At 45.7% G+C, this 27142-nt stretch overlaps 4 protein-coding genes across 4 annotated transcripts; all 4 read right to left on the bottom strand.

Moving 5' to 3' along the window:
* Positions 1–1438: 1438 nt before the first annotated feature.
* LOC103821697 (olfactory receptor 4D9-like) lies at positions 1439–3713 on the bottom strand. The gene has a single exon (XM_009096627.4). The coding sequence runs from the start codon at positions 2599–2601 to the stop codon at positions 1612–1614; it is 990 nt and encodes a 329-aa protein (XP_009094875.2). The 5' UTR covers positions 2602–3713; the 3' UTR covers positions 1439–1611.
* Positions 3714–7300: 3587 nt separating this feature from the next.
* SDR39U1 (short chain dehydrogenase/reductase family 39U member 1) lies at positions 7301–12852 on the bottom strand. The gene is made up of 6 exons (XM_009096469.4): positions 12803–12852; positions 12180–12286; positions 11771–11853; positions 10662–10783; positions 9495–9638; positions 7301–9281 (listed from the first exon to the last, which is right to left on the bottom strand). Exons 1-6 carry the CDS (start codon positions 12831–12833, stop codon positions 8866–8868), a joined length of 903 nt encoding a protein of 300 aa, XP_009094717.2. The 5' UTR covers positions 12834–12852; the 3' UTR covers positions 7301–8865.
* A 2990-nt stretch (positions 12853–15842) lies between these two features.
* Positions 15843–16784, bottom strand: LOC103821698 (olfactory receptor 12). Its single transcript, XM_009096628.3, has one exon. It carries the CDS (start codon positions 16782–16784, stop codon positions 15843–15845), a length of 942 nt encoding a protein of 313 aa, XP_009094876.1.
* A 6813-nt stretch (positions 16785–23597) lies between these two features.
* Positions 23598–24545, bottom strand: LOC103821699 (olfactory receptor 6Y1-like). Its single transcript, XM_009096629.2, has one exon. It carries the CDS (start codon positions 24543–24545, stop codon positions 23598–23600), a length of 948 nt encoding a protein of 315 aa, XP_009094877.1.
* Between the last annotated feature and the right edge of the window lie 2597 nt (positions 24546–27142).

Below are 27142 nucleotides of genomic sequence, written 5' to 3'. Positions count from 1 at the left end.
CAATTTTCCATGTCTTTGATCTAGAGAAAGCCCACAAATAAATCCTCCAGAGCACACTGGCATTGCCCCTTTCCCTGTGTTCTAAAAAGACCATGGGCTGTAGTACCTGTCCTGGGGATCCTCCTGGAAGCTGTTTGGTGGAAGTTACAATTTCAGAACTAATGGGAGATCTGGAAAATTCTCATGAATTCCATCCTTAGAGTGGTTTTTTTCCTCTCTGCTGACCACACAGGGGGATTGGCTCAGGAGTTCACCAGCATTTGCCTGCCATCAGATGGCTACAGAAATGAAACCTCTGTTTGCTAACCTATCTGGTATGGATAAGAAGCAAATTCTGTGAAATTAAAAGATTCAGTCATTGAATGAAAAACTTCATTTCCCCTCTCACTTCAGTCTCCTTTTTGTTATTGATCCATTGCCTTTGATGTAAATTTGGTCCTCATTCTGTGGTTCTCAGTCTTTTCCCAGACCGGGTGTCTCTGACCACATCAGGGCGTGATGCTGCTCACATCTCTGTGCAGGTTGGTACTAGGTACAGAGTTAATTCGTGCAATTCCAATCAAATCTCATTTTTGTTGGGTTGTATCTTTTTTCCTACTGTAATGGAAGGAAGGAAAAGGTAAGGAAGGAGGAAGAAGGAATGAAGGAAGGAAGGAAGGACGGAATGAATGTAAGAAGGACGGAGGAATGACGTAAGAAGGCATTCCATTCCATTCCTTCCTTCAGACTTCGGACTGCGACTTCCTTCCTTCCTTCCTTCTCCTTCCTTCCGTCCTTCCTTCCTTCCTTCTACTTCCTTCCGTCCTTCCTTCCTCTTCCTTCCTTCCTTCCTTCCTCCTTTCCCTCCCTCCCTCCCTCCCTCCCTCCCTCCTCCTCCCTCCCTCCCCTCCCTCCCTCCCTCCCCTCCCTCCCTCCCTCCCTCCCTCCCTCCCGCCCTCCCTCCCTCCCTCCTCCCTCCCTCCCTCCCTCCTCCCTCCCTCCCTCCCTCCCTCCCTCCCTCCCTCCCTCCCTCCCTCCCCCTCCCCCTCCCCCTCCCTCCTCCCTCCCTCCCTCCCTCCCCTCCCTCCTCCCTCCCTCCCTCCCTCCCTCCCTCCCCCTCCCGCCCGCCCTCCCGCCGCCCTCCTCCCTCCCTCCCCCCTCCCGCCTCCCTCCCCCTCCCGCCCTCCTCCCTCCCGCCCTCCCTCCGCCCCTCTTTTTTCATCTTGCCTTTCTTCCTTCCTCCTATGCTCTTGCGGCTTCTCGCCCCTGGCTTCTCTAGGCCCCTTGTACATACTTCTCTCCGTTACAAGAATACTCACTACAATATCTAATTCACCAATAAATTCATGCACCTTAGAGCTTTAACTAAGGCCCCTGAGTTAGCACTCCAGAGCCACAGCTGATGCCACAATTCTATAATTATCACCCCTGGAGCCAGAAACAACCAACACACTGAAGAGGCAAAGAAAACTTTATTTAATGTAATATAGAATGGTTTAATAAAGCAGTTGTTACCATTCTGAATCAATAGAGTCAGATACCAACCATTCCCAGAGTTGGGGGCACCCTACATTCTTCTATACAGGAATATCAGGGATGAACAGTATCAGTTTATCAGGAATATCAGTTTTGTCATGGGAACACCGGTTTTGATGACTTTGGATCTACTGTCCACTCTGGTTTCTGTTTTCCTGCTGACAGAAATATTTTCCTCAGTGTTCTCCTGATGGCCTTTTTCATCTCAGTATTTCTGAGTGTGTAGATCATTGGGCTTAACATTGGAGTGACCACAGTGAAAACAACAGAAGCCACCTTGTCCCCAGGGGATTTCTTATAAGGCTGGGCATAGGTGAGGATGCAGGGGATGAATATTAAGCTCACAGCAGTTATCTGTGTTCCACAGGTAGACAGAGCTTTTCGCTTCCCTTCTGTGATGCACGTCCTTATCTTCAGCAAGATGACAATGTAGGAAAGAATCAAGATTACAAAAAGGCTGATGAGGATCACTCCACTGTTGAACACCATCTGTAGCTTGGCCATGCGAGTGTCAGTGCAGGCCAGTTTGATGACTTGAGGGATGTCACAGTAGAAATTGTCCAGTACATTTGGGCCACAGAAGGGCAGCTGGAGGAGAAGGCCAGTTTGAGTAAGAGAATGAAGAAATCCCCCCAGCCATGCAGCTGCCACCAGCCCTGTGCAGGTTCTCCAGCTCATGATGGCCCGGTAGCGCAGGGGCTCACAGATGGCCACGTAGCGATCCACCATCATCACCAGGAGCAAAAACGCCAATGCACCTGCAATGAAATGGAAGAAGAACATCTGGAGGAAACACTGGTTGAAGGAGATGACTTTGTGCTGGCTGAGGAGGCCTGACAGGAGCTTGGGAGTGTTGACTGAGGAATCACTGACATCAAGGAAAGCGAGGTTGGCCAGGAGAAAGTACATGGGGGTGTGGAGCTGGTGGTCCACAGCCACAGTGGCCATGATGGTGAAGTTCAGCAGCCAGGTTAATGCATAGATGACAAAGAAGATCACATAGAGACAATACTGCAGCTTGTGGCTCTGTGTCAGGCCCAGCAGGACAAATTCTGTCACTGTGGTGGTGACGTTCTTTGCTTCCATTCTTTATCCCTGCACAAACAAGAGCAATACAGAGGACTATAAATGTGTATTGGACTATAGAATTATTAGAACACAAAATCATAGAACCATTTATGATTAATCCAGGAGGGATTTCTGGAAGTCATTAAGTCTCACAAACTCTATGAACTGTTCAAGTATATATCCAGTCTTATAGGGAAAAACCAAAACAAAGCAAAACAAAACAAACAAAAAATCAAAACAAATTCCCTTACATTCAGTGAGAACTTAGGATGTTCCAATTAGTGCCTACTGCCTTTCATCTTATTGTACACCTCCAGGAAGGCTCTATGTATCCTCATCTTATCAGCTAGTTATACACAAAAATCATCATCTGTGGAAGAGGTTTTACAGTGACTTCTCTGAGCCAGAGAGAAGTTTGATTAGGGGATCCATGTTTACCCCTGAAAGAATTTCCTACCAAGGTCATTGACAGAGAAACCAAGAAAGAAAGAAGGAGAAATAAGAAAACCTTGCAACTGTCTGTTCCAATGAGCACTTTGTTTGAGTAAAGTGAGTAAAGTGTAAACAGATGAGTTTTGTAAGAATGTATAAAAAGCATGCATGCCATAATAGAACTGGGTTTGAAGCCTTCTGAAAATGGAGTGTTGCTTTGTACTGTCTGCATCTCAACTATGACAATTATCTACAAAGCTGCTTCCTGGCCAGGCCCCTAGCCTCTGCTGATTGCACAGGCTTGTCCTTTCCCAGATGTAAGATGACATATTTATTTATGTCAGACTTATAACGTTCATGCCAACCTGCTTCTCCAAACTGTCCCTACAAATACCAGCCCTGCCATCCAGTGTACTGACTCCTTTCCCCATTTTGCTGTCCTCAACAACTCCTATCACCACATGAGTTTGTCCAAAGTCCCTATTTCTCTTGTAGGCCACTTCATAGTACTGGAAGGCTGCTGAAAGGTTTCCCCAAAGCTTTCTCTTCTCTCCATACATTAAATAACCCCAGTTCTCTCAGCCTGTTCTCACAGGGGAGGTGCTCCAGCCTCCTGCCCATTTCTGTGGCTCTCCTTGGATCAGCAGGTCCATGTGCTCCTTTAGCTTGGGGCCCAGAGCTGGGCACCATTCTGCAGGTGGGGGCTCAGGAGAGGGGAGGTTTTGGGCAGAATTATCTCCCTGGGCTTGCTGGCCATGCTGCTTTTGATGTATGATTGGTTTCTGGGCTGTGAGTGGATATTGAGAGCACATATTGAGTTTTTCATCCACCAAACACCCTCCAGCCCTCCTCTGCAGGGCCACTCTCAATCCATGCACTGCCCAGCCCTGGGATTGGCCTCACCCACGGGCAGGACCCTGTGCTTGGCCTGGTTGAACTTTCTGAGGTTTGCCCCAGCCCACCTCGGTCCTGCCAAGGTTCCTCTGTGTGGCATCCCCTCCCTCTAGAACACCAAGCACAGCCCTCAGCTGGGGGAGCAGCAGCTCTGCCTGGAATGCACCTCACTAAAGCAAGGACTTGCACGTGAGGCTGGGCTGGACCTTATCCAGGGAGCTGCTCTGTGTCAATACAGACAGAACTCACCCACACAGGACCTGCTTTCCTTTCCCTAATCCTCCACTCCCACCTTGGGGCTGGCTGGGCAGGTAAGTCCACATTAGGCCAGGTGATCTGTGACTAAAAAATAAGTCAGGGTGGGGGGGTGGCTGTCTCAGCTCCCATCAGAGACAAGACTGCAGAGGGAATGGGCTCACCCTAAAGGTAACACCACTGTGGCCAGGCTGCTCCTCCTTAGGCTCCATGGACAGCTCAGTCTGAACCCCAAGTTCTTCCCAAGTTCTGGTCTTCCCTTACATCAGATTATTATAAAGATCTCTGCATCACAGTCCTTTTTCAAGCTTCTTTTCAGTCAGATAAATGGCATGAGTTAAAAATCAGAGTGTCTCAAGTTTCACAAAAATAATGTTGTAATATTCAGTGGATTTGGAGACACTGTGGGGAAGTTCTAAGAGAAGATGGCAGCTGCTCACCTGCACCCACAGCCCAAGATGACTGAGCCACTTCCCTGATGGGAAGTTATTACCTCTGCTTGGCTGCTGAAACAAAAATCTAATTTCTTACAAGAAAAAGGCACATGCAGAATAAACCACAACTGTTTTATTTTCCCCTATAAACTGTTAAACTAATCCCAAAGTGGAATTTCAGAGAACTGTAGAAATAAGAGCTTTCTGCACATTTCCATTGCCTCTGGTAAATACTCTGCAGGGATACTGTAAATTTTTCCCATCACAGTTTCCTCCTCAGTGTCAGTGAATAATTCCATTTCAAATCCCTATATACTTAATCCTATTTTCTGCTTAAAAATTGCAGATTTTTTCCCCCACAGATCCAAAAAAGAAAGCCACTTTTGGTAGGAAATCACGCTTTCTAACAATCCACAGTTAATACTGTGGATTTTTTGTTCTCATTTCCCATTAAAAAAATAGTATTTTAACAGAAGCTTGGAGGAGAGAAAAAGCAATTTGCTTTCAACTCTAATCCAATCTTTCTCTTTTGCCTCAATAATCTCCCTAAGACAAAAGTAAGATTGAGCTCCAGCAAAAACCTGAAATACAGAAATGCTGAGGCAGGTATGACTCATGACTTCCCTCAGACCTCTCCCAGCACATGGGGAGTGTCTCTGAAGCTCTGTTAAGTAAGATTATATATTAAAAGTGATAAACAAGCATTTTCATGTCATTCTCTCTTTCACAGTGTAATCATTGCCACTAGCAGCATGTGGAATCATTCATCCTTCCAGTATTTTTGGCAAAAAGAGCAAATACCTTCAGCAAACTCCTGTTTCTGTGATCCAACTTCACACAAGCTACGAGATGTCATTCTCAAAGTACAAGATAAAACAGCACAGCTCTGCTCAGAGGAGATGATTGCAAACCTACCTCCAGCAAAAGACTCCAACAACCATCCCTTATAGGATTCATGATGCCTTTGTTAAGGGAAATGATGGGATGCAAGAAGAAAGCAAAAACCCAAATCCCTTTGCACTTCTGCTCATTCAAAAAAGAATAATAATATAATTAGCAAAACTAGATTTTGTCACTGTGGGACTCATTAAAAAGTTCTTGTAGGGCTTCATGTCATGTGGATCAGAACACGTGCAGATGAAGGAACCTTGTGATAATTGGAGCAGAACTAAAATGGGAATTTTCATGGCAGTGTAGTCACTCCTCCCCTTTGCAAGATGAAAAAAGGCAAATTATAACTCTCCCAACCACAGACTCCCAAATTATAACTCTCACAACTTGCTGCCCTGGAGCTTGCGTTCAACTGTGCTTTGAAATAAAAGTTCAGTCATTGCTATAGGATTGTTCTATCAGTAAAGCCTTCAGGGCAGTGATTGAAACCCTTCTCTGCTCCTTTACAAAGTGAATTTTTCTGGTTATACAATAAAAACTTGGTCTACACGCACACAAAGGGGCACAGATGCCCACCAGCAGGTAGAGAAACCAGAGAGAAACCTAACAGAGGAATGGACACTGATCCACCTCTTCCAAGGGCTGTGTGGGAGATCCAGCAGCCCCTGGCTGGGTGTGGAGCTGTTCCCGTGGGTCAGTGGGAGCAGCTTCAGGGGCAGCTCACAGCCTGAGGCAGAGTTAGTGCCCAGGAGATAAAGGACCCATTATGGAATGGAGGGAGAAAAGCATCTCGGATGGTTCCAAGATTTACTAGAGATGTTTAGGGGAGGAATCACACCTGTCTGGCCATGCCCTGCTCCTGCTCAGGGCAGTCAGGATTTCCTGTCTGGGTGCCCACGTGTCCATGGTGCCAGGTGCCACTGGCCTGCTTGGGCACACTGAGCTCACTTTGAGCCCCTGTCAGCCAGCATGCCCAGGTCCTTCTCTTTCCAGGCCCTCTTCCCTAAGCCTGGAGCACTGCCAGGGCTTGTTGCGACCCAGGTGCAGAGCCCAGCACTTGGCCCTGATGAGCCTCCTACCAGCGGCCTTGCCCCATGGATCCAGCCAGAGCCCTCTGCAGAGCCTTCCCACCCTCCCAAAACCACCACCCAGGCTGGTGTCTGCCAGGTTAGTAAGAGTGCACTCAACCCCATGTCACTGTGGTTCTTTATGAAAAATTCCTTCACCAGGATTTCTTCTCCTGGCAAGATGAGAAGCCTCAGCTTCTCCACGTTTTGCTCCTCTGGAATGTGATTTGGAGAATTGTTCATCCAGCATGTGAATTGTTTTAACTTCATGACCAATTCCAGCACAGCTGTGTCAGGACTTTGGTCAGTCACGAGTTTTTGTTATTCATTCTTGTCCAGCCTTCTATGTCTCCTTTCTCTTTCTTTAGTAGAGTTTTAGTACTTCATTCTCTTTTAATATATCATATTATAATAAATCAGCCTTCTGAGAGCATGGAGTCAATTCTCATCTCTCACCTCGTCCTGGGGACCCTCACACCACCACAACTGGTGACCACACCCCCCATCCAGATCACCGATGAAAGACTAAAAGGACTGGTCCCAGTACTGAGCCTGGGGAACACCAGTTGTGAGGGGCCACCTGCTGGGTTTAACCCTTCCCCACCGCACCTGGCACCCAGCTGCCCAGACTGGTTTGTACCCAGGGCAGGGTGTGCCCATCCAGCCAGGAGCAGCCAGAGGAGCACTGTGGAAAACTGAGTCGAAGGCTTTACTGAAGTCCATGGTTCAGTGGAAATTAAGGGGTACAAGGAAGGGAAATACCAACTTTAATTAGGGAAATCAGTGTCTTACAATTAGTGAAAGAATGTGTAAAGCAGATTAACAATATAAATGGTGCACAACTACGACTGCTACAGAAAACTCTGAATTAAGCCTTGCTGTCTTTGGTACTGTGTTGCAACTTAGCAGTCAGCCTAGAGCTAATCCCAAAGCAAGGCAGCAGTGCAGCTCACTCAGCTCTGCCAGAATGAGACCAAAACTCCAGGATCAGCCTGCTCACAGATGTCACACAGATGTCTCCAGTATGTACTGAGCCAAGAGACAGGAGAGTGGGGCATCTAGGCTTCACCAAGACTGATCCTTCAGCTACTCTGACTACAGCATGGCATTAACCAGAAATACATGGACTGCTGTTGTTCTGGATAGCAAAGGGCAGGTCTTTATCTGCCTGAAGTGCCTTTTAATAGAATTTTCTAGCCCCAGCTTACATCACACTAGGAGTATTTCTCCAGAAGTACTGCTATAATAAACTTCACTGCTCTGCGGACTTCACACCCTGTAACCCACTGTGGGATACAGAAGTGAGTCAAGGGAAGCACATGGATACATTTTCTGCCACTGTGAGATGATGGAATTGCAATCTGCTTTACAAGGGAAGAGGCACTGCTTCCCAAGGCAGACCAGGCAGCTTGGATATCCTCAGTGCCCAGCCAGGGGGCAACACCCTGAACACAACACCTGAACAAGCACCACCTCATGGGATCAACAAAAGAAAACCACCCTGCTCTGAGGTAAGCACAACACAACAGCTGAAATGCTCCTCTGGACTAAAGCTGTGACTAAAGCCCACACAGTGATTTACCACCCAGCCTTCTTGAGCCCAAGCATAGAGGGGCACTGAGCCAAGGTAAAGCAGTCCAGGGGCCCCAGTCTGACTGTCACCCTTTCCTCTAGAGGCTGGCAAAGCAGGGCTCTCCCTCATCCCTGCCACAGCACAAGGGGAATGGAACCCTGGAACGGTTTAGACTCAGCTGAAGGTACTGACACATCAACTTGGTACCAGCCACAAGAAAGGAGACGGCAGGGTCTCCAAGCAATCTGTATTCAGCACCCTAAGATGGATCTTCTCCCACAACCACCAAGACCAAGAAGAGATTTTAGCTCTTTTTTTAGCTCTGTCATCATGGGGATAAACAGGAAGGGCAACTTCCAGTACCATAGAGGAATTACAACACCATTAGGTCCTGTTTCCTGCTGCCACATCTCTCAGGGGAGAAGACATTACACGCCCAGCTGCTTTGCCAGCAGGTCACACACACACCATGCAAAAGGGAAGATGGGCAATTCCACAATCACAGTCCTGCGAGGGGCTCCTGCCCTTCCCCAAATGCAGGTGATGTTAAGCTCTGGGTGGTAGTAAGAGGGATGATTCCTAAACTGGGGATGCACACAGTGAGATATGGGGGAAAGGACTGCTCACCCCTTCTGTATGTGGATGGGGAAGTGTCAAGGGGCAGGACTCCCCTCTTTGATGGGAAGCCATGTGAGCTCACACAAACATGGCCCAGCCCAGTCCAAGTGGGGAGACTTTAAGCCACAATGTCCTTCAGAGCTGCAGGCAGCTCAGGGAAGATGAAGCGGTAGCCGCTCTCCAGGGTGCGTTTGGGCAGCACCCTCTGTCCCTCCAGCAGCATGGCTGCCCGCTCTGGCCCAAAGACAGCCTGCACAGCCCGGGCGGGCACCGGCAGCAGCGCCGGCCGGCCCAGGGCTGCCGCCAGCTCCTGGGCAAAGGTGCCATTGGAGGTGCCAGCAGAGGAGGGGGCAACGCCGTTGAGGATGCCTCGCACAGACTCCTTCTCCAGGGCATGACACACAATGCCAGCGAGGTCCTGGATGTGGATCCATGGGAAGGGCTGCAGTCCAGAGCCCATGGGGCCTCCCAGGCCCAGACGGAAAGGCAAGAGCATCTGAGAGATTGCACCGCCATCTCGACCCAGCACTACACCTGTGGGGAGAACAGAGTGACACCAGATGCCCCTGCACAAAGGGCAAAACCCCCCTCACACACACACCTACAAGCAGGAGAACCCTTAGAGGGCTGGCCTGGAACAGCACTCCAACAAGGAGAGACAGAAGAACTGATGCCCTTTACCCAGCTCTTCCCACTCCTGCCCAGCAGTAAAGCAATCACCATTAATAAGCACAATGCCCATCTCACCTGATCTCACCACAACACCACGAGTGTGGCTTGCAGGGATGAGAGCTGCAGCCTCCCATGAGCTCACCAGGCGTGAGAAGAAGTCAAAATCCCCTCCTGGACTGTCTTCAGTGTACTCAGCTGTGGGGCTGGGGCGGTAAAAACCTGCAGGGTGACAGCAGAAAGGGGGTCAGAGTTGAATGACACCAAGCCCCCCTTCCCCATCAGACCATCTTCTCTGCCTCCAGGAGCCGAGAACTCATGTGAGGAAGGGCTGAGAGAATGGGATTGTTCAGTCTGTTAAAGAGACCTAATTGCAACCTTCCAGTACCTGAAGGGAGCATACAGGAAAGCTGGAGAGAGACTACAAGGGCCTGGAGTGCCAGGACAAGGGGGAATTGCTTCAAACTGAGTCAGTTTAGACTGGCTATTTAGGAAGGAAATCTACCCTGTGAGGGTGGGCAGGCCCTGGCACAGGGTGCCCAGAGCAGCTGTGGTTGCCCTTGGATCCCTGGCAGTGTCCAAGGCCAGGCTGGATGGGGCTTGGAGCACCCTGGGATAGTGGAAGGTGTCCCTGCCATGGCAGGCGTGGCACTGGATGGGCTTTAAGGCCCCTTCCAACCCAGATCATTCTGAGCTTGATCATTCCACCAGGGACTCCTCACAGGAGCAGCACAGGGTGTCTGATGGCAATGCTGACAAGTTTTTGAACTACCAACCTTGGAGCTAAAGTTCAGTAGGATGCACTAATACTCAGACAGCCCCAAAACCCAAACAGGCCTGCAAGCAACACACTGAGCTGGCTGGAAGGTGCCTGCTTTAGTATTTGGCATCACAGAGGATAAACCATTGCTTTAAAGATAAACCTCAGCTTTAAAACTGCAGCAAGCAGGAAGTTGGAGATTATGCAGAAGGCTTCAGCTGAGGCCTTATGACCCAAATTGATTATACAGATTGCCTAAAGGCTTTCACAGGAAAACACAGAAGAACTTCTGCCCTAGACAAAGCACAGGGACCCAAATCCTCTCCAGCAGCACTAAAAGCTTATCAAGGTTTGCCTAAGCACAGTGACAGTGATGGCAATAAAGCTGACATTTCAAGGCAACACAGGTGCTCCTGAGGAACTGTCTGCAGGTAAGGGCCCTCCAGGTCAGCATGAGTGCTGTCTTGGCCAGGCCCAACCAATACCTACGCCAGTGACGAGGACCCAGGCACGGGGAGGCTGCTCAGCAGCAGCAATGGCTTTGGCCAAGGTCTTCGTGGTCTCCACCCGGCTGCTGACGACCTCCCTGCAGAAGGCATCACTCCACCTGGGAAAGGGAGAGCCAGGGATTAGACAGCTCACAGGACACCGCAGGGAACACTGCCACCAAGGGGGGCCCCAGACAACACCAGCTCACAAGCACAGGGTGATGCCTCAGGTTTTAGCTTTTCTATTTTTCAGGGTCTGTGCTACTTTAGTGGCTCTGGGCTTCACATGAGGGGATGGTGAGCTCTGTGCACAGAGCAGGGAGACAAAACAATTCCTGCTCCAGCTGGGCACCAAGGACAAATTCTCCAAATCTCAGGCCCAAGAGCACAAACCCCGTGGGCTGGAGAGAGAAAAACAAGGATGAGACTGGATGGGCTGGAGCTGGAATGGGACAATTAACTGCAATATGCAAATGGAGCAGAACTTATAAAAGTGAGAGACCCTGTGACCAGTGGGGCATTTTGTGACCATTTTGGGTTCACCTGGGGTGCAGCCCTGGCTGGGCCCTGGTGCTGCCCAAGGTGGATCCATTGAGGCCTCCTAATAAATCCCTGCTGTATTCTTTAGCTCTCTCCAGTCTCTGTGCTAGGGCAGCCTGCACAGGGCATCAAGGAGAAGTCACAGAACTCCCCTCACCCCAGAGCAAAGGGAGGACATGTCATCTTTCAGCACAAAGGCAGGGGAACTTTGGGAGATGGGGGCTCTTCCCTTACAAGATTATGGGGTTTGGAGTGCCTTCAGACAAAGTCAGCAAAGGATCTAGACACCAAAGCTGGTGTTCCTCCCAGAAATCAAACTTTGGATGTAGGCACACCACCCAATGTCCTTTTGGAAATGTGGAACTAATGTTTCTGGCCTCCAGCTGTAGATGTAGGAGGGAACCTTTCTTCCAAAGATCTCTCAGAACCTATCAGGCCCACAGAAATGTTCTGGGTAATTAAGGGTGCAAATTGTTATGTTGTTTCCTCCCTTTCCACATTCCCTGACAACACAGGCCTGTCTTGCCTCCACCTTGTCCCAGGAGCATTATGGAACATCAAGTTACCTGCGGAAAGGGTTGAGGACATTTTCACCAGCCAAGTTGACCACAGCTTCACACGGGGGCAGCCCGGAGTGGGACAGCTCCTCCTAGGCAGGAGTGACAAACATCACACATCAGGCCTCCCCTCTGCTCAAGCCTTCACTGCAAATAAGCAAAGCAGGCTCCCACGAACTTCAGCCAGTTTCTCCCTGACATTTGCAGAGACAAGCACGAATGGATAAGGTTTTGCTTCTTAGATCTACAGCAGTACCCATTCGAATGACTGTGACCCATGGAGCACCCAGCAAAACGACATCCAGAGGAGCCAGACCTCCCTTGGCAGGGCCCCTCCATGCCATGGAAAGCCAGGGCATGCAGCCTAGTTTCTCAGCCCTGTCACATTCCCCCTGCTATGACTGCTCTCATCTCATACCCAGCTGATCCGATCCTTGCCCCCTCTTCGGGACACATGGGTCACTTGGTGCCCTCGGCTCCGCAGCAGCTGGGTCAGGGCTCTGCCCACGAAGCCTGTCCCACCACCTGGGGGGAGAAACAGACAGACTGTCACGGCTGTGTCCCTGGGCCATCACTCCCCGGCAGCAGAGGCGGCCCGTGCCTGGGGCTGCATCACCGCAGGCCCAGCAGCACCGCCGGCGCTCATGGCCAGCCCCCATACCCGGAGGGAGAAGCGGCGGCCTGGCTCCAACCCAGCGGGCAGCACCCGCAATCCAGGCCCGCCTGGCCCTTCTCCAAAACTCCGTCCCGCTCAACACTCCCGTTCCCTCACGGGACCTGCACCTTCAGACCGCCGCACCCTCACGGCCTCAGCACCCTGAGACCGCTGCTGTCTCAGGGCCCCGCTCCCTTAGGGCCCCCGCTCCCTCAGGCTCCCGTTCCCTCACGGCCCCGCTCCCTCAGGCTCCCGTTCCCTCACGGCCCCGCTCCCTCAGGCCCCGCTCCCTCACGGCCCCGCTCTCTCTGGCCGCCGCTCCCTCACGGCCCCGCTCTCTCTGCCCCCGCTCTCTCACGGCCCCGCTGACCCCAGCCCGCACTCACCCACCACCACCCGCATCGCCGCGCCGCGCATGCGCCGAGCAGCGCCCACCGCGCTTGCGCCCCCCGCCGCGCATGGCGCCCCCCAGCGGCGTGGAGGCCCTTAAAGAACCGGCGCAACCCAGCGCCGGGGCCGTGCTCGGCAATGGGCGGGGAAGCGGGCCGGAACCGAGCTGGGGACACGGGGAGCGGCCCGGGGCCGAGGGGACACTCGGGCAGCGGCTCGGGGCTGAGGGGACACTCGGGGACCGCCTGGGGCTGAAGGGACACTCGGGGAGCGGAGCAGAGCGGGGCTGAGGGGATACTCAGGGAGCGGCCCGGGGCTAAGGGGACACTCAGGCACCGCCTGGGGCTGAGGGGACACTCGGGCACCGCCTGGGGCTGAGGGGACACTCAGGGAGTGGCCCGGGGCTAAGGGGACACTCGGCACCGCCTGGGGCTGAGGGGACACTCGGGCACCGCCTGGGGCTGAGGGGACACTCAGGGAGCGGCCCGGGGCTAAGGGGACACTCGGGCACCGCCTGGGGCTGAGGGGACACTCAGGGAGCGGCCCGGGGCTAAGGGGACACTCAGGCACCGCCTGGGGCTGAGGGGACACTCGGGCACCGCCTGGGCCCAGGGCCGTGCCTGGCTCGGCGCTGAGCAGGGCAGCAGCGGGACACAGCAGCCCGAGGAGTCCGTCAGGACAATTGATCGTTAAAAGCACAGGAGTGAATTCCCAGAGAGGCCGTGGCTGCTCCGTCCCTGGCAGTGCCCAAGGCCAAATTGGACAGGGCTTGAGCAGCCTGGGATAGGGGAAGGTGTCTCTGCCATGGCAGGGGTGGAACAAGATGAGTTTTAGGGCTCATTTCAACACAAAAGATCCCAAGACTGTATCATTCTGTTATTCTGTGAAGTGTTTTTAATATTGCTGGTAAAAAACAATAAATGGTGCAGTTGGGAATTAGGCAGGGGCTGTTCTCATTGACACTCAGCCTCCCTTCCCTCTAACACCTGCTTGTGTCTCTCCATGGGGTCATGGGGAAAGAATTCTTTCAAGGATGTGATTCTGCCACTGGGCTTGAAATGTCTCTTCTGAGATGCCATGAAACACACATTGGAGACACAGCCTCCCACCTGCAGGCAGCTGGAGCAGCCTTTGCTTCACGCAGAGTTGCCTGTGTTGTCAGCTCCTTTTACCTGTGTCCTGTGAGGAACAGAGGGTGACAACAGCCTGTAGGCAGGATCTCCACACACTGGTGGCTCTTCTGGAGCAGGAACCAATGCCAGAGATATTTCTAACTACCTGTCCAGCTTAATCCACCTGTTCATCTATCCTTGTCTGCACATACAGCCATAGCTGTTGCACCACCTGTCTGTCCATCCATCCATATCCATCCATCCATATCCATCCATCCGTCCATCATCACCATCATCCATCCAGCCATCACCCATCATCCATCCATCCATACCACCTCCATCCAGCATCCATCCAATCCGTCCATCCATAGCCTCCATCCATCCATCCATACCTCCACCATCCGCCATCCATATCCAGCCTCCCATCCCATCATCCATCATCCATCCATCCGCCATCCCCAGCCAGCCATGAGCCAGCCATCATCCATCAGCCCGCATCCATCCCCCCACCATCCATTATCCATCCATCATCCATCCATCCCTCATCCAGCCATCCATCCATCCCCATCCATCCATCCATCCATCCATCCATCCATCCATCCATCCATATCCATCCATCCATCCATCCCTCATCCATCCATCCATCCATCCATCCATCCATCCATCCATCCATCCATCCATCCATCCATCCATCCATCCATCCATCCATCCATCCATCCATCCATCCTCATCCATCCATCCATCCATCCCTCCATCCATCCATCCATCCCTCATCCATCCATCCATCCATCCATCCATCCATCCATCCATCCATCCATCCATCCATCCATCCATCCATCCATCCATCCTCCTTCCCCCAGCCCCTCTGTCACTCAGTCACAGAGCCACTGAGGTTGGAAAAGACCTCCAGGATTGTTGTGTTTGACAAACACCACCATGATCCAGGCCCGCCATGGCACCAAGTGTCGTGTCCAGTCTCTCTTTGGGCACTTCCAGGAGTGGTGTCTTCATTCCTTCACTGAGCAACCACAGCTCTCCTTATCCCTCTGGCCCCCAGCTCTATGAAAGTGCTATGTCCTGTAGTTAAGAAAAGAAAAAATGGGTTTTCTACAAGGAGCCAGTTTGCAAATTTGAGATTTTAGAGTTATTTGGAGAAGAAGATGCACTTCTGGACTTCACTCTTGTCTGACTTAATTTAGCTGTGGATGTGCAGAGTGAGAATGCCTCCACCTGAACTGGCTGTGTTCCAGTGCACAGAAATAAGTGCCAGAATCTGAGTTTGTGTCCTATTTTACATGCTCAGTACACTCAGGTACCCTTCAAATTGTCCAACCCTTAGTGCTAATTATGGCTTTAAAATGCTGGTATATTTGAATGGCTATAAGAGGCCTCTTAATTACAGACCAGATGTAAATGCCTAATTATGGTTAACTAAAACCTCACTTTCATCTGCTCTAGAAAAGGAATAAAGCTAGCCAGAGAAGAATAAGAAAAAAAGAGATACTTTTGTCCACAATAATGGAAAAAAAGATGTCAGAATTGTGTGTACTGTGGTCAGCCTTTTAATAGATGTGTGGTCTTGGCTTACTTAACTGATCTTAACTTTTAAATTCTTTTTTTTTTCTGGTTTTATGTATAAGCATCAATGATTTAAGTATAATAGATGCAAACTTATGAAATAATTTCATAGAAATCAAACATATTGTCCATTGAAGGATATCCTATCAAAAATTGTTTAGCTGAAATAACAGTTACTAGATTCTCATGGATTTGTTTATATATCCTGCTTTTACTGAAAAAAGAAACACTAAAGACTCTTGAAAGCAGGTCCTGATGTCCTTTATTTTATAACCTGTCCTTTATTTTACATTCAGGTCCTGATGTTCTTTATTTTACAAATTGGACACCGTGCTCATTCTCGACTTCAGGAAAGGTGCATAAAAAACCTTTTCCTTTTTAACTGCTTTTTCAGAGCCCCTTTTACCTCCCTGTTTCGGAGGGTGTAAATGAAAGGGTTCAGCATGGGAATAACAACAGTGTAGAAGATGGAGAGGGTGTTGCTCTGGCTGGGTGAGGATGCAGCTCCAGGCTGAGCATACATGAAGAACACTGTCCCAAAGAACAAGCAGATTGTCACCATGTGGGAAGAGCAGGTGGAGAAGGCCTTGTGCCTGCTTTCAGCTGAAGGCATTTGCATGATTGTGATGATGATATAACCATAGGAGACAAAAACCACCAGGGCAGTGCCCACAATTATTGGTCCACACACAGCCAGCATTACGAGCTCATTGACCAGGGTGTTGGAGCAGGAGGTGTGGATCACTGCAGCCACTTCACAGAAGAAGTGGTTTATTTCTCTGTGCCCACAGAAGGACAGACTGAAGGTGAAGCCTGTCTGGATGGTGCAGTTGATGCAGCCTGACAGATAAGAGCCCACCACCATGAGCACACAAAGCCTTCTGCTCATAATGACCTGGTAGAGCAGTGGGTTGCAGATGGCAGTGAAGCGGTCGTAAGCCATCACAGCCAGGAAAAAAGCTTCTGTTGTGCCAAAGAGAGAGAAGAAGAACATCTGTGAAGCACAGCCGGTGTAGGAGATGCTCCTTCTGCCCAGCAAGAAGGCCAGTGCTGCCCTGGGAGCGATGACAGAGGAATAACAGATGTCCAAGGTGGACAGGTTCTCCAGGAAGAAGTACATTGGGGTGTGCAGGCTGGGCTCCATCCTGATGACGAGGATCATGCAGATGTTGCCCACCACAGTGACAAAGTACATTGTGGAGAAGAGAACTGAGAGAAGGACTTGGGACCCTGGGTGGGATTTGAACCCCACCAAAATGAACTCACTCATCCTGGTGTGGTTTTCCATCTTTGCTTTCCAAAAGGAAATTAGGATGCAGTAGATTGCAGATAGTTTGCCTGGAGAAGCAATTGTAGAAGAAGAAGACAATATATTATATCAATATATTTATATAAAGATATTATATATATATATATATATTATATATATTATAATATATATATATAATAGATATATATATATATATATAAAATATCATATATGAAATATAAGAAATATGCATTAATGAAATTAATTTTTGTTATGAACTATATTTATTAATGATCATAAAACAATATAAAATACCATTTCAATATTTAAAATATAGTAATGTAAACAATATCTATAGTTATAGTTAATATATTGTTACTTATATAGTTTATATATAATAATATATATAGTATAATATATATTGTTAATTATATAGTTATAACTATATAATTATATCTTATTATAACTATATCACTGTATCTTATTTTAATTAATGCTATCTAATATTATAATGATAATGATAATATTAGATAGCATTAATTAAAATAATATAATATATTAATATAAGTATTAATATGGCTAATAAATATTAATACAGATAAATATTATTATTAATACAGTATAATTAATATATAATGCAATGTATGATATGTAATATATAACATAACATATTTATTCTAATATATTTATATTATTATAAAATAATTATTAATTAATAAATTTAAATAGAGATATGGAAAAAAGTATAAAATGTATTGATGTATCATATCTGCAGATAATTGTCAACTATTACAGGGTAATTTATAAACTAATATTCCTGTAATATTGTCTTCAGTATAAAGAAACATTCTGCATGCAGCTTATCCAGCCTATTTTAATTTAATAAACTTTACAACCAGCTAGAAACAGACATTCCATTTTACAGTCGAAGACCTATTTCAGATTTAACTGGCAGAAAAAAAATCTCATACCAAGATTGCAACTATCCCACAAAAGACTGCTTTCCCCTAAACAAAAGAACAAGGAAAGATGCTACTTCAGATGATGCAAACAATTGAAAATATATGAGCCAAGAAATATATTAATGTAGATAATTGTTTAAAAAAATTCTAAGTCTATTATTTTTAAAAAACCAATTTTTTTTTCATGTCAGAAATATAAATTTTTCTTTTAAAAGCACTTGAAGAAAACCCCTTTAGATGCTGAGGTTTCTGAAATAAATTTTCTCTACTCAAATGTTAATTCACATAGAATGTTAAAAACTGACTGATTGACAGAATGTTTCAAGTAATTCCTTTCAATTCTATTTAATAATTTTATTTTCATGAGCTAGTTGTCCCCTCACCTAGGCTTGAATATATTCTGTGGGTTGATGCCTACATTAGAACTCATAGTTTGGATGCCTTTAAATTCAGTGGCCAGAGATAAACACTCCAGCTTTAGAAAATTTACTGTGGAAGTATATTTTCATCTACTGTAAAATATGAATCATATTTTAAGATTTTCTGCTTTTCTCCCTTGAAAAGGGAAGTGCAGCTGTGCTGTCTGTGAAAAGCTGGATGTAGATATAAAAAGCTGAGTGACAGAAATGGAATTTTATTTGGTTTGCTGGCATTTCCATTAGGTAATTTTTCTTAACCAGCATGTACCTAATATTTTAAAAGCGTTGAAATAATTTTTAACAATTTCTCCAGCTATCCCTCCAAGGTCCTTGAAATGTGACCTCACCTCTAGGTACTCTCAGAAAGTATTTAATATATTTAATCTTTTGTTCTAGTTAATCTTTTTTTCTTATTTACCCACGAGCCTTAGGAAAGGGAAATAAATTTGAGGAAAGAATTTCTCTTTGCCCAACCTTGCCCATCAAATATTTTGGTGAGTTTTCCTGGGGATTTTTGTGTGCAGAGAGCTCAGCTTTGGGCAGTCAGGTCAAGTGTCCAGTCAAAGCCTTTTCAAGCTTGTCTGCAGTTTCCACAGTTCCTAAAGCTTCCCATATTGCCAAAGAGATAAACAGATGCATCCACAGTGTGATCCTTCCAGTCTCACCCTACCTGTCCAAAACAGGGAGGAAACAAACCCTTAGAAGTAACTGTCTTTGATAAGAAATTAATAAAGCCAGACTGAAGAGAATAAGAAAAAAAGAGATACTTTTGTCCACAATAATGTAAAAGAAAATGTCAAAATCCTGTGTCATTATGGTCAGCCATTTGACAGGTCTGTGGTCTTGGCTTATGTATTTGACTTTATTTTTAAATTCTTATTTTTGTTCTGGTTTTATGTGTAAGTGTCAATGATTTAAGTGTAGTAGATGTAAACTTATTAAATAATTTCATAGAAATCAAACATGTTGTCCATGAAAGGATATCCTACATCCTATCCAAAATTGAAATAACAGTTACTTCTGCTTAATTAAATGGCTTTTAAGGAGGGTAAAAAAACTTCAAGCTAAGAATGAAGATGCTGCAGATGCTTTTTTAGCCAGAGAGAGGGGAAGATTTTTGATTCACCTGAGAAGTCTCTGGATCTGTCTGTCCCTTGATTGATCAAACAAAAAGTCTAGAATGCAGACACATTAAATACTGGCTTCCTGATAATGTACTTAATTTCCAGAAGAACTATGTGCATACATAAACCCTGATTTCTATGTTCTAGATAATGAAAAAAAGAGAAAACAGAAACTTCTAGTCCTGTTCTGTCACTGCATTTAACAAAGCAAAGCTCAGATTTCCCACACCACAGTACACATACCTTGTAACACAGTTACTAAAGCCAGGTTTGGTTTTTTGGAATTCAGGTTCCTTGAACATATTGCCAAAAATAGTGAATATTTTTTCTACTCAGCTGATTTTTCAGTAGTCTCTTGTAATCAATACATCACTGCTTTTCCTCTGACTGCTGCTAAGAGCATTCTCCCTAGCATGTTGCTTATATACACTGTAAAAAGTGTACATAAAAACCACCAGGGATTCCCTTTCAGAGTCCTGGACCTTCACAGCAAACATCTGAAATCTCAAATGAGATATTTTTCCCTTTTGCCATTTTTCTTTGCCTGTAAAAGAAGAAATAAAATAACAAACACAAGCAATAAAGTGTAAAGCTGTTTCTGTGTGTCTTCTACCTCTGCTTTTTTCACTGCTTCTTATGCAGAACCCTTCCTGCCCTTTATAGATTTTTTTTTCTGCTAAGCAAAGCACTGTGGACCTAATCAAGATCTCATTAACCATTAGAATCTGCTTCCTTCTCTTGTAGTTGAGACAGAGACAACACAAAGCCACACACTCCATTTTCAGAAGGCTTCAAACTGTTTTTATTGTAGCCTGCATGCTTTTTATACATTCTTACAAAGCTCATAATTTACACTTAATTGATTGGTCTCAAAATACAAACAAAGTGCTCATTGGGACGGGCTGTTCAAGTTTCTCTTATTTCTCCTTCTTTCTTTCTTGGTTTCTTTGTCAAGGACCATGGTAGGAAATTCTCTCAGGGGTGAACATGGATACTCTTATCAAACTCCTCTCTGGCTCACAGAAATTGCTGTAAAACCTCTTCCAGATTATCAAAACAGAACAGACACCCTTGCCTTCTCCCCAGGCACTAATGCTTCTCTTCTCTGAACAAAAGCAAGTTTTCACTGAATGTGTTCTCTCCTCTGACTGCAGGAGTGCACTCACCTCTGAAACTCAGGTCTGGTTCAGGTGAGGGCCCAGCCTCTAAGGGAACGCTGCTCTGGGGTGCAGCAACCACTCCAGGAAGGGAAAAACATCTCCCAACTGCTGTTTGGATATCTCACACCCCCTAGGACATGGCTGTTTTTCATAAAGCAAACTTGCATTCTTCTCAGCACAGGAGTGTCACATTTAGTTACAGTACACTACATTAAATTTTCTTTGTTCTGGCACGTGGTTTTAAATGAATCTGCATGAAATAGATGTTTCTGTTCTTGATATAATGGCTTCCCAAATTTTATGACTGACAATTAATCAGTGTCTTCTAAACCCAGACTATCTTAGATTTGCATACATTCTTATCAGCTCCTGCAGGCAGAGAGAGATTAAGAGAGAAGGAAAGTTTCTCAAAAGCTGTGATTAGACTTAGTTTTACCTTCTTTACTTATGGATAGTGACTTATTTACAGTACTTTAAAAATACATGAATTTGTGAAAGTGTTTTTTAGGAAAACTTCCAGAAACAAGCTTAGATGCAAGAGGGAACTTGCATTCTCAAAAGGTTTGTGTTTGTGTAAGACTTTTCTGTGCTCTCTCCTTCCCTAAGGAACCCCTGTTGAATACATTATAAATGATTAGTTTCAAGTTATCTAAAAATATTATTATTAGTGTACACAAACCCCATAATAATTGGATGAGAAGTATTTGAAGGATTTGAGTGTATTTGAAGGATTTTCCTGACATTATTTCAAAACAATCACTTCAGATCAGTGCTTTAAAACCAGTCAATGTGGGCAGCCAAATCACTGCATTAAAGGAACTTCACACCTTGCAAAATTTCAAGGAAAAACTCACTAAGGACTACTGAATTGCTGTGGTTTGCACTTTATATATGAAAAACTGAAATAAGAGAAGAAGTAGGTGGTGATTGTTGGTGTATCAGTACTTTCATATATTGCAGTAAGAATGAAGCCAGCCCCATGCTGTACTGATTTTGTCTTGGATAGAGTTAAATTCCTCCCTTGTAGATTGCATGGGACTAAATTCTGGATTTATGATGAGAACCATATTGAGGACTCAGGAATGTTTCAGTTGTTGCTGAGCAGTGCTGGCACAGGCTGGGAGGGAGCAGGGAGCTGTGAGGGGACACAGCTGGGACAGCTGACTCCAGCTGTGACACCCAGAGAGACATTCCAGACCTTTGGCATCATGCTCAGCAACAAAAACTGCAGGAAAAGGAGAAAGGGATGAACCTTCCCAAGTAACCCTTAGGAGTGACTGTGACAGTGTTCCCAGGGGTCCCAGGATGAGGGAGGAGATGAGAATCTTGACTCCATGTTTCAGAAGGCTGATTTATTATTTTATTATATATATTATATTAAATCTATACTAAAAGAATAGAAGAAAGGATTTCAGCAGAAGGCTGGCTAAGAATAGAAAAGGAATGAATAACAAAGGTTTGTCTCTGACTGAGACAGTCTGGCCAGCTGGGCTGGGATTGGCCATTGATTAGAAACAACCAGATGAGACCAATCCCAGATCCACCTGCTGCATCCCACAGCAGCAGATAAGAATTGTTTACGGTTTGTTCTTGAGGCCTCTCAGCTTCTCAGGAGGGAAAACCCTAAGGAAAGGATTTTTCATAAAACATGTCAGTGACAGGTGTGACCCCCATTTCCTCGGAGATGGCTGAACATAAAAACACATGTTCTAGATAAATCACATATTTATGGGATGAATATCCATATCCATGAGTAGTAAAGGAGCTGAGGCTAGTTTGCTTAGGTGTCTAAATAGACATGTCTAAACTTCAGATATTTTTAGAAGAATATCTATATGAATATCTATATTCTATAGCTATATTCATATCTGGCTGTACATGTGGCTCTTGATTTTTAATGCAAATATAAAGAGCTAGTGGATTTCTTTGTTGTTGCTCCTTTACAATGGTTCACATTGTACTGTATATTCATTTTGTGTCAATTATCTATTTTCTCCTAGCAGATTTTCTGCTAATACCTGGATTACAGCCAGCACCCTGCATTTCTGGGGAGAGCTCCCCACCATGGTTAACTTTAAGCTGTTCCTGACATCTCTCCTTACATGTGCTCAAATCCTCAAGAAGGTCTTGTTTGAAACAATTGGCAGTGCATGGCACAGTATGCACAGACAGGATTCTTGCAGGTTTCTTCCCTGGAAATCTGAATCTGCCAAACTGGAGAAGTCAGTATTTTGCTAGTACAGAGCACAGAATTTTAGATACCATGGTCTTAGTCATAAACTCAAACCCAGATTTAATATGCTCACATGGAGATGCACTCTGCTGACAGATTTATTTATTTGTTTGTTTATTACAGAATATTAAAAGTCCAGAAGCACTGTGATAGCCTGAACACAGAGCAGCACCATTTTATTTCTGACTGATAATCAGATTTTCTCCCAGCCAATCCATGTTTAGCTCAGATTCACCAGCTGTGCTTGCAGACTCCTGCCTGAGGTCATTCCTCCTGATGAAATACTGCTGGTCCAAGGCTCCTGCAGCCTGAAGGAAATATTGAAGTGATTTATCCTTTGTCTGAATTTCTTCATAGAAGACATTATTTGGTGTGCAGTGAGCTTATTTAGGGTACCTTGGTCCTGTTGTGGAGCTGAGACAGAGGCCAAGTTACAATGCAGCTGTACCATGTGAATATTCACATTATACCTTCTCTAATGCCATATTAGAAAAATTTTCTTCATCAGAGGATGGTTCTTTTATCCTATAGCAGATATCTAAGAATTTTACATTTTCACATCCTTTCAGCTCCCTATTTCTCTCAAGGGATAATAACAAAATCTTGGACTAAATAAATCACACATAGCTGATTTTCACATGCATTTTACAATCTATTCCATCTAGAGCAAACAAATCTGGGGTTCATTTTTCAGCATTTCCCAACATCTTTAAAAACACAGCAGTCATTCAGCTGGAGACTTTTAAGAGAGGGTGACAGCATAGATTCTTAGGGGGAAAACAAGCAAAAAAACCCCAAACCCACACATCTCAAGCCAAAACCATAGAATATACATAGATATATCAAGGTCTAGTTCAATAAATATGAGAAGTCGTTGCATGGGTTAAGGTTTGGACCTCCTGAATTCATCTCCTTGGTGCTGCCAGGGGATATCCAAGAGTTCTCTGGGACTCTTCAGTTGATTTCTTTGGTGTTTCTTCTGCAAGTAAAAGTCTTCCTCATGGCAACCCTGACTTCTTTGTTTCTAAGGCAATAAATGAGGGGATTCAGAAGTGGCACCACCACCGTGTACAGGACTGACACCAGCTTGTTGGCACGATAGGTGTACATCAGCTTGGGGTGGGCGTAGGTGAAAAGAGTGGTGGAGTAGAACAAAATCACCACGGTCAGGTGGGAGCTGCAGGTGGAAAAGGCCTTTTGCCTCCCCTGGGAAGAAGGAATCTTCATCACAGTGAGCAGGATGCAGATGTAGGAGGCCACCACAGTGCACAGAGGCAGCATGATGACCAGCAGAGCCAAGGTGAAGTCCACGAGCTCGGCCAAAGAGGAATCGCTGCAGGAGAGGTTCAGGAGGGGGGAGATGTCACAGAAATAATGATTGATTTTGTCCACCTCACAGAATGAGAGCCTGGCTATGAAGCTCAGCTTGATGGAAGAGGTGGTCAGACCACACATCCAGCAGGCAGCCACCAGCTGAGCACAGAGCTTGTGGCTCATGATGAGGGGGTACCTGAGGGGTTTGCAAATGGCCACAAAGCGGTCGTAGGCCATCACGGCCAGCAGGACATACTCAGTGCAAACAAAGGTCACAAAGAAGTGCAGCTGTGCCATGCAGCCCTGGAAGGAGATCCTTTTGTCATGGGACAGGACATCTATGATCATCTTTGGCTCAACGACAGAGACATACCAGATCTCTAGGAAGGACAGATTCCCAAGGAAGAAATACATGGGTTTGTGCAGGCTGCGGTTACTTCGGATGATGAGAATGGTAAGGAAGTTTTCCAACACAGTTAATAAATAAACCAGAAGTAAAGCAGAGAAGAGAAGCAGCTGCAGTTCACCAGTGGTGGGAAAACCCAGGAGAATGAAATACATGACTTTGGTTTCATTCCTCCCACCCATTCTGTAGAAGAAAGATGAACCTTATCCACCTGCAATAAATTGATACAATGACACCTACCTACCAGGCTTAAATTCATGGCCATAAGTTACACCACCACTTAAAGACTCTGTAAAAGCTCAGACATTTTTTTGGCTGGGATTTTAGAAATGAACTTTGTGAAATTTATCTGCTCAATTCAGATTTTTTTCATTTTAAAAATTCAAGCATGCTTTTTAATTTACATTTCATGGAGATAAATATACATTACAAATGTACATTTCATGGAGATAAATATACATTACAAATCTCACCTTAGACAAATAATGACTGATGCTAATATATTTTCCATCCAGTATAAAGAGGTGACAGGTTATGAGCTTATAGACAGACATTCACATTTCCAATGCTTTAGTTTCTACACCTAAACATTTCTAAAGTTATATTATATATATTCCATGAACTCTAAGAGAAATGTGAAGCACCACAATGATATATTAATTTTTAAAATAAAAAACCCCTCCAAACACATCTGAAGGAGCCCACCAGAGGTTTCTGTATCTGGCTCTGAGCACACTTACATCTACACAAATCTATTGAGATGGTACACAGAGATCTCAGATACAGCCTAAGTGCAAGAAAATTCCAGTTCTGGGTCTGGTTTGTTTGCAGCTAACTCAGATTAATCCTTCAAAATAAAAAATCCTCCTCAGCCTGTGCTGTTAAAAACAAAACTGTTCTCAACCTTCTGCAGTGGGAATCCTCTGGTCCTGGAGGATGTGATCAGTAGGGTACAGCTGAATGTGGACTGATGTGCCAGTGCTGTGATTTATACCTGCACAGAGAAATCAACACTTTATTTACCTGTGGTGTCTCTTGAGGTCTGATTCAGAAATTGTAGCTGGCCTCCCAATGGAAGCAATCACAGAAAGAGGAGGGGTTTTATTGTTTCCTCTGTGATTCCATGCAGAGCAGAAGAAACTCTGAAGATTTTTTTCTGAGACACTGAACAATGAAAGAATACCAGCTAGTGTCTACTGATTTTTATAGGGCAGAGGAAAGTAAAAACATACCCTGAGGCAGAGGATATGGCAGTCTTTTTCCAAAAGGTAATTTAGAAAAATATTTGAGTGCCCTAATCTAAATCAGTGACCTTCACTGGTAATCCCATTTGGAGTGAGTGATTTGGGTAAGTGTGGTTTCACCCACACTGGAGTTATGTTCAGAGCCACAAATAGCCAAGCCATGCATTTTATATTATATTGATTATAAAATTAATTGATATATTTTCTATTATACTGATTATAAAATTACACTGAATTTTATAATGCAGTGCAAATATGTTCAGAGCAAAAGGGGGATCAGAGACAGCATTGATCTGTCACCTGGTGAGGTCAGCTGCCTCCCAAACAGAGCTGAGGAGCTGCTGCAGGATTCTGTGGCATGAAGAGCACAAAACCTGAGGTGGTCCCTCCATGCTGCCAGGGGGAGCAGTCCCTGAGTCAGCTGTTTGTAAAATCTCCCTCCAGCTGGTCTCATGAGAATCAGGTATCTTCCCTAGGCCAGAACCATGACTGAAACTCCATTCTTACAGTGAGAATATTGGGAATTTAGCATCTAGGAGAGCTGGAATTACAGAAGTTATTTGGCTGTTGGGGCATAGTTTGATTTATTTTGCAAATATGTAAGACTCTAGTGACATTTGGCATACCTTATGGGGTGCTGTTGAATTGTAACTTCTGGCCAAAGCCACACGTGCATGCTCAGGAATGTAAGGGCATCTCCTGAAGAAGACAACTTTAAAATAATGTCAGTGCATGGAGAAGGGAGAGCAGTGTTAATTCCTACCTCATTTCTGTTAGGCTGGGGAGGGTCCAACTACCCTGGACCAATTTTGGGATCCCTGCAATTCAAGGGAAATGTGGATAAACTAGAGAGGTGCTTACCAAAGCCTGCTAAGGTGTGAAGACATGACTCAGGGTACATGAACCATGAACATAAATTACTGGGTTTGTTCAATATGGGGTTTTGGAGGCTGTGCTGTGGTCTAACAGTGACAAGCTGTAAAAAGGGATAGAAATAATGAATTGCACCTCAGTAGCTGCTATTTAGGCCATTGGATGTGAGGTCAGAGCAGTGCTTAAACAGCTTCCCTGAGAGATTTTAGTACCTCTGACACTTTCAGCTCTCAGCTAGACCAAGGCACAGCTGATATAACAGAGACATGGGCAGAGTTATGCTATAAAAATATAAATATATTCACATCTGGAGTACTGCACCCAGCTCTTGGCTCCCCAGTGGAAGAGTGACATGGATCATCTGCAGAGCATCCATTCCCTGGATAGGATTGAACAAATTGCTCAATGTTGAAATCTACCCAGTGGGTGCCAGGTTCACTTCCCTAAACAGCAATTTCTGTTGCAGTTTGAGGTGCCACAGACTTTTCCATTTGACATCCACACCAAAGAATCCTACAAAAACTTGGGTTGGAAAGACAGAACTTTAATTCCAGAATATTTTATCTCTCTCTGCTGTCTCAAACATATTTCAGGGTGGTCAGGTTTTTCAGGGACTTGTCAGGTCAAGCTTGGCAAAGCTCAAAGGACAGAGAATTCATGAC

Source organism: Serinus canaria, chromosome 27, assembly GCF_022539315.1.
Source record: "Serinus canaria isolate serCan28SL12 chromosome 27, serCan2020, whole genome shotgun sequence".
Classification (NCBI taxonomy): domain Eukaryota; kingdom Metazoa; phylum Chordata; class Aves; order Passeriformes; family Fringillidae; genus Serinus; species Serinus canaria.
The sequence above is the reverse complement of the archived record's forward strand: the minus strand, read 5'-3'. Positions and strand labels throughout refer to the sequence as shown.

What these genes read in the sequence shown, in the direction of transcription:
- SDR39U1 (XM_009096469.4), bottom strand. Translation starts at nt 12,833, where the DNA reads ATGCGCGGCGCGGCGATGCGGGTGGTGGTGG. An exon ending in GCAAGGATCGGATCAGCTGG is followed by an intron (nt 11,854 to 12,179) that starts GTATGAGATGAG and finishes ACTCCTGCCTAG; the next exon opens with GAGGAGCTGTCCCACTCCGG. An exon ending in TGGTGTTGTGGTGAGATCAG is followed by an intron (nt 9,282 to 9,494) that starts GTGAGATGGGCA and finishes TTCTCCCCACAG; the next exon opens with GTGTAGTGCTGGGTCGAGAT.
- LOC103821697 (XM_009096627.4), bottom strand. Translation starts at nt 2,601, where the DNA reads ATGGAAGCAAAGAACGTCACCACCACAGTGACAGAATTTGTCCTGCTG.
- LOC103821699 (XM_009096629.2), bottom strand. Translation starts at nt 24,545, where the DNA reads ATGGGTGGGAGGAATGAAACCAAAGTCATGTATTTCATTCTCCTGGGT.
- LOC103821698 (XM_009096628.3), bottom strand. Translation starts at nt 16,784, where the DNA reads ATGGAAAACCACACCAGGATGAGTGAGTTCATTTTGGTGGGGTTCAAA.